The 7,662-nt window shown below is 30.2% G+C and overlaps 1 protein-coding gene across 1 annotated transcript; it reads left to right on the forward strand.

Moving 5' to 3' along the window:
* Positions 1-1,950: 1,950 nt before the first annotated feature.
* On the forward strand, positions 1,951-3,833 carry LOC101262074 (geraniol 8-hydroxylase-like). Its single transcript, XM_004233376.5, has 2 exons — positions 1,951-2,939; positions 3,022-3,833. Exons 1-2 carry the CDS (start codon positions 2,064-2,066, stop codon positions 3,625-3,627), a joined length of 1,482 nt encoding a protein of 493 aa, XP_004233424.1. The 5' UTR covers positions 1,951-2,063; the 3' UTR covers positions 3,628-3,833.
* Positions 3,834-7,662: the final 3,829 nt, after the last annotated feature.

Genomic DNA, 7,662 nt, shown 5'->3' on the forward strand with positions numbered 1-7,662 from the left:
AGGGCCTCTTTCGTAAGAGTTTTATCGATCCTGTCCAAAATAGCTAACCTACAAGGTGTCAAAGTGGGCAGATAAAAATAGAAATTAGAATAATTAAAATTAAATTGGGTCATCATCCGCTTAAATTTACTTTATAATAAATGAATCATAGGTAAAAAAATTTGAACTCCAGTAAATGCTTGAAACATGATTATCCTTTATTCAAAACTTATTTATAAAGGCTTCACTATGAGCGAAGAATGTATCTAATTACTTTCTCTATCCACTTTAATTTTTCATCTTATGCTTTTCGACAATCAAGTTGATTAATTTTTAAAGTCAAATTAGATTACATTAAGGCAATATTTTAAATAAAAAATTTAGATATTCAAAAATTATATGAAAAATACCATAAATTACAGTTATTTTGCATATATATCAATATGATAAAAAAATATATTTTAAAATTTTATATAGTTTAACTCTAGTAATAGAAATAATGAAAAAGAAAAGTGAAGAGAGAAAGTATAAAGGTTCATCATGTCTCAAGACAGAAACTCTTACATCTATGGTTGCTAAGATACCAAATTAAATGAGGCTCAAAATTAAAGGCAGATATGATATAATAATGCTGAATTTTGTTTGACATATCTAGGATTGTCCATCTTACAGGTCTTGTCACCAAGGTACTCAACATGTTAAGGGACCAGCAAGGTAACCTCTTTTCTATCAAAAGGAGTCTGGAGGAAAAATGGTTAAAAAATTGAGTGGAATATCAAAAAGGAAACAAAAATTGAGGATCAAATCAAAAGGGAAATTAGTCAGATAAAATTATTGGTTGGAAAACGCACGTTGATATAGGCTTTGTAATGCACAAAATAACATGAACCTCGTAAGATGAATGCTGACATGAGCTTTATCAATATAATATTTTTAAAAAACGTTCAAAAAATATTAATATTCATTTTCCATTATTTATTCTATCATTGATGTTGTGTTTTCGTGTATATTCAAATCGTTAAGAATCGAGAGTCATTTCAGCATGCGTCTTACAAGGCTCATGTCAGTGTGCATCTCCAATCAATGATTTAACGTCATCTATCCTTTCATCCAACTGTTGTCCTTTTGGTTTGTTCCTTAATTTTTGTTGCCCTTTCAAAAAAATTGCTCAATTTTTTTTTCTTTTTAGCTTCGAACTCTTCTATAAAGGGGAAGGAAAATCATCATCATAAAATAGACAAATAATGTTGTTAAATGGCTAAATAGATCCTTTAATAGTTTAATTTGCCAAATACTGAAATTATGATTTGTTTTAATTCAATACCGCAATACATTTTCGAGTAATCTTTTAAGACAGTACTTCTCGCTCAAATATTTAAAAAATTTCAAGCGCATGTTCATTGTACGACTTATTTGCATATTGTAAATTAAATATCATTGAATTAATCCCCCTTTTAAAGGTATCCAACAAAGACAAGTCAAAAGGCAAATTATAAAGGCTTGATCATTTAAAAGAAATTATCATTATCAACAAATTAGAGATATTATTAAAGAAAAACAAAGTCATAAAGTTTCGATATTCATGATCATTTTGAAATGTGTACATAGTGACATATGCAATATTCCTACGCAAATGTACTTTATAATGTAACGATGAGTAGAAAAGAAATCAAGAAAAATAATATATAACACAATTTGAGAATTAATCGAACCAACTTTAATTTTCTGTGCTTACCTCCTAGAGATAGCTATTCTCATATTTTCAAATTCTCCAATACTATGTTCTCATTAGCTGAAGAGGTGGTCAGTGTTTCTAGCTCAATAATAGTTGATTAAATAAAATAAAATAATTTCAAAAATTAATTACGCTCAAATAAGAAATTCCGTGGAGACAGAGGAGTCTAACACCATTTGCATTAATAATTCATAAACATTAATTAAAAAAATTAAAGAAGATACATAAGTAAACAGACAAGATCACAAGAAAGACGCATATCGATCTGTTTAAATATTTGTCCAGATTTAAAAAATGCCCTTCATTATATATCAAAAATTAAAGCAGCCTAATCGAGCCAAAGAGAAAAATGGAGTATGTGAACATTTTGTTAGGACTTTTATTCGCCTGTTTTTTGGTTCGTGAAGTTGTTATTTCAGTTAGAAGAAGCAGCAAAAGAGTTGCACCAGGTCCATATCCTCTGCCTATTATCGGAAATCTTCACTTGCTTGGCGATAAACCACAAATATCACTTGCTCAACTTGCAAAAAAATATGGCCCAATTATGAATCTCAAATTGGGGCAAATAAACACAGTCGTAATTTCTTCATCAGTGTTGGCTAAAGAAGTAATGCAAAAGCAAGATTTATCCTTTTCCAGTAGGTTTGGTCCAGACGCACTTTGTGCCTGCAATCACAATGATTTCTCAGTTGTATGGTTACCCGTCAACAACTCACAGTGGAGATCGCTTCGTAAGTCTATGAACTCTCACATATTTTCTGTGAACAAGCTTGATGCTAATAAGCATCTGAGGACAAAAAAGATGCAGGAGCTGATTGATTATTGTCACAAGAGTGGACAAAATGGTGAAGCAGTGGATATTGGCAGAGCAGCTTTTAGAACTTCCTTAAATTTGTTGTCCAACACCATTTTCTCTAAAGATTTGACTGATCCATTCTCTGATTCTGATAAGGAGTTTAGGGAATTGGTGTGGAATATCATGGCTGAGGCTGGTAAACCTAATTTGGTGGATTTTTTCCCCTTTTTAAAAAAGATTGATCCACAAGGTATAAGGCGGCGCTTGACGAATCATTTTAGTAAGGTTCTTCAACTTTTGAGTGGTTTGATTGATGAACGGCTAAAGGAAAGGGAAATGGGAAATCGCGAAAATGTTGATGTGTTAGATGCCCTTCTCAGCATTAGCCCTGAAGAAATCGACCGGAAACATATCGAGCATCTGTATCTGGTTAATTAATTATTGTATTTTATATATTTTCAACGAGTAGCATGTGATGATTATATGATCTTTACAGTAGTAAGTTTTGCAGGACTTGTTTGCAGCAGGAACAGATACGACATCAAATACATTGGAGTGGGCAATGGCTGAACTACTTAAGAATCCACATACTTTGGAGAAAGCACAAGAAGAACTTGCACAAGTAATTGGCAGAGGCAAACTAGTAGATGAAGCCGACGTTGCCCAGTTACCTTACTTGCAATGCATCGTGAAGGAAGCCTTACGTTTACACCCACCGGTTTCTTTATTAATTCCTCGCAAAGTGGAGGAAGATGTTGAGCTTTGTGGCTATACTGTTCCAAAAGGCTCCCAAGTTCTAGTGAACGTATGGGCGATTGGGCGTGACTCTGGAATATGGGAGAACCCTTTGGACTTTAAGCCAGAGAGGTTTTGGGAGTCTGAAATAGATGTTAGAGGTCGGGATTTTGAGTTGATTCCATTTGGTGCTGGTCGAAGAATTTGTCCTGGATTGCCTTTGGCTATCAGGACTATTCCAGTCGTGCTAGGTTCATTGATTAATACATTTAATTGGAAGCTACATGGTGGAATTGCACCTAATGATTTGAACATGGAGGAAAAATTTGGCATCACATTGGCAAAAGCTCAACCTCTGCTAGCTGTTCCCATTCCACTATAAACTAAGTTATTGGTGGAGTGGAAATGTTCAAACTACTCGAGCAAGTCTCGCCTGTTGTTTAAATTGGGTTGTCAAAAGGCTACGTAATTGTATTTGTAGAATCTATATATGCTTGTGTATCTTTGAAGATAACACCGACTCTCTCGTATGTTATGTGACACATTTTGGATTTTGAGATTTAAATAAGTATATCTTTGAAATTAAAATTTTCAAATATTTTTAATTATTTATTATTGTGACTTAAAGTATTTTTTACATAATTTACAAATATATAAATTTTATGTTAAAATTTTTGAAGATTACACGAACAAATTCTCGATTCAAATTTAAATTGCTTGACTCTCAAAAAGTGAAATGCGATTGGGTTCGCATAATTTTCCCATAAATAAAATATTACACCGATTAAAAATAATTATATTTAAAAGAGAGAGAAATCTAAACTATACAATATATGTGAAACTATTTTTTTAATTGTAAGTTATTCATAAATGATCATTATTATTTGAATCAAATTACATTATATGATTATAATGTTAGTGTCAACTACAAACTAATTGTTAGTTTGTTAGTGAGAAGAATTACATATCAACGACACATTATTCATTATTACAAAGATATTTTTTTTATCATACTTGCTTGGCTGATGATTATATATATAAATAAAAAGCACCTAAATGAAATATTAAAAAAGCATGTCAAGCACATTAAAATGAAAAGAAAGGCTTAAAAATAAAATATTTCTTATCGTCGTATACTTCATTTTTTTGTTATATGTTGGTTAATTTACAAATCAATATGATGAAAAAGAGAAAAGATAATCTTGAGTGTAAATCTTCATGAAACTAAATATGAATTTATATAGACAAAATAGAGGAAATTAAAAGAAAGAATTGGGAAAGAAATATTTCTGAGCTTCATATATAGTACAATTTTCATCAAGCAGCTGATAGATTCCTTTGCGGGCTACTTAAATATGTGACGGGGTATAGTAAGTGGAAGAGTGATTTTGCTGACATAATCCACTTAGATTCGGCCCTTTGTCGCTCTGATCCGTTCCTCCCCCGCCAATTCAATAATCTTCTGAGGCCCACGCACAACAACGAGCATGTGCACACATCGGTTAGGCGACGTTGGTCGAAGCCCGCACACAATATAAGTCCCTCCAATGGTGGACCTAGGATTTTTATTCAGGGGTTCAAAAAATATTGTATAAACGTATAAATAAGTCTATAGAAATGATACCCTTGAATTCTTTTGGGTTAAACAACACTTTCAGCATTACTATATTTAAATCAATTTTACTAAAAACCCTCTATATAACCCACATCAACCATTAAATCAATCTCTAATCTTATATTCAGAAGGTTTAAAATTAATATATAAATATAAATAATCTTTAAAATACTTTAAATATACAACGTATTATTTTGCCGAAGGGTTCGGTGAACCCTCTAGGTCTGCCCTTGATCTGAGCAACCATTGATGTAGATCTTTCTGCCTTTGAAACATGACGGTCCTTTATTCAAAACCTAATTATGAAGGTTTTGGTCTTCACTTTGAGCAACAATGAAGCCTTTATAATAGGTTCCTTCTTGCTCATAGTGAATTTGAACGGATTATGATTTAATTTAATTTAATTTTAATTTTAATTTAATTCGCCCATTTTGATATGTCGTAGGTTAGCTATTTTGAAGAGGAACGATATTACTCTCACGAAGGAGGTCCCTATGCTATAATTGTCTTGAAGTACTACTTGGACAACTTGTTGCACTCACCAAATTTGTCATTTCTGACACATGATTAAGCTCAGCCTCTCATCACACTTCACAGGAACTTTGTCAATAAATTTATCTATAAGAAACTTTATTAAAAACAAACTTCTAAAAAATTTATTTATATTTGACTTTAGACCATTAATATATTTAAATAGTCCACCCTAACGACTCAATAACTATTTGGTGTTTAATGCATTTTTTTTGGGAAACAAAACAGATGGTCACATCATCCCATTAATAAGAAAAGATCGGAGTATTGAAATTTTTTTTACTTAATAAAAGGAGTAGACGCAACGACTTCCAACTTGTTTTGGGCCCTCCCTACAAGTACGTATTGTTATTGACATTATTGTTTTAGATAGTAATGAAATTTTTTTTTAAAAAAAAATGCACAACTGAGCTTCAAATTAAATACTTGATTAATTAAACGTGCACTCCAGAAATAATTTAGTAGATTTAGATCAGGGTTGTCTCGGCCATAAGGTTACTAAAGTAATTATTTGGGATCTCAAATTTTTTAGGCTTTTATTTTCTCCTAAAAATGTGTATGTATGTATATATATTGTTTTAATAAATCTCACGATACGATATAATTCAACACAGTATAATACGATTATGAAATGATATATGTACCAATCATCCAGACTGTAAGTCATTTAGGATCAATCATCTATAGATAATAGTACAAAGTTCTCCTATATATGGTTAGTATACAACTATGTTTTTGGATTTCATTTCAACCAAGGGCAACTAAGTTTGGTATACCACGTGATACTCACCAAACAACTATGCTTGTGCTTGAACTATACTCTCTAAAGATATCCATATAGAGAGATACATATTTTTAAATGAGATCAAAAACATTTCGTGATGTCAAATAATGAGTGAAGATCTAAAAGATAATAATAGGTAATTCTCTTGTGATTTATAGATGATAATACTATATATACTTACCTCTCTTATTTTGATTTTTCTTTTATAACATTTTTTTAACCTATTTTATTAGTATAAGTAATTAAAAAATTTGGTAAGCCTATCCTATCCCTTTCTATATTAAACACTTGGATAAACAACAACATATTTAGTAGTATGATTTATTAATGAGATGTGAAAAGATAGTATGTACTCGACTTTAATTTTGCCTTGCGAAAAATAGTGAACATATTTACGATAGCCTTGACTCAACTAAAACATTTCCAAAAGAATAAGAAAAAAACAAAATAAACTGTGGTAGCCTTGTATGTACAAAAGAGCAATTGTCATGCATAACTAATACTAGCTCATATTGATTTTTAAAAAAAAAATTAATTTTAATTTTTTAAATATATTTTATTATAAAAAATAAAAAAATATTACATTTGTTAATTACTTTAGATTTATTTTGTTGGAATTGTATAAATATACTTCAGGCTTATTTTACTTGGTTTTTTTTACAAAAAAATTCTTTAGATTTATAATCTTTGCAATATATGAGGTTCTCATCTCTTATATCGTTATCATTTATTTTGCAGTAAAGAAACTTTGTAATTAATTGTAATTTGATGAATTGTAGTAGCTACTTATTGCATTGTTTAATAGTTTTTATCATGATATTGTATTATGATATTCGGATAATATATTATTTAGTTCATTATAACAAAGATAATTTGTATCAAACTTAAAAACATTTGTATATAAAATAAAATTAAGATTTGTGATTATAAATGATAATGAATGTGATTAATGAAGGCCTTATAACTTGGGATTTGCAAGTACATTAAAATCTCTATAAATCAATTTTTGATAAATTAATAATCTATTTAAAATAATATTTTCTCTTGTCCCGACATGGGCCAATGGAAAAAAATCACCAATTTCGATAAGATAATAAGATAATATATTTTCAGAAGACCCCTATATATATATTGGTCTCATTAATATCATAAATCAATAATTCTTTAAAGTACAAATATATCTAAAAGAATTTAGTGAAATATGATTATATTGTGATATGATTTTTCTTAAAATTTAGATATAGTTGAAGCTCATTTCTAACTTTTCTTATTGCATCCAAAAGCTCTGGTATTGTCGTTTCATTGTGCACCATAAAATTGTGAAGAATTCTAGATACGACAAGTGTTTCTTTGCGCGTATCTAGTTCCAAAGATACAATATCATCTTCCACTTCATCATCAACATTCCTTTTTTTGATGATATCCACAATTTCTTCTTAACTCTAGTCCTCTGAACAAGTATCACTTTCACTCGGATAATCAAACTC

The sequence above is a fragment of the Solanum lycopersicum genome, chromosome 2 (assembly GCF_036512215.1).
Source record: "Solanum lycopersicum chromosome 2, SLM_r2.1".
Classification (NCBI taxonomy): Eukaryota; Viridiplantae; Streptophyta; class Magnoliopsida; order Solanales; family Solanaceae; genus Solanum; species Solanum lycopersicum.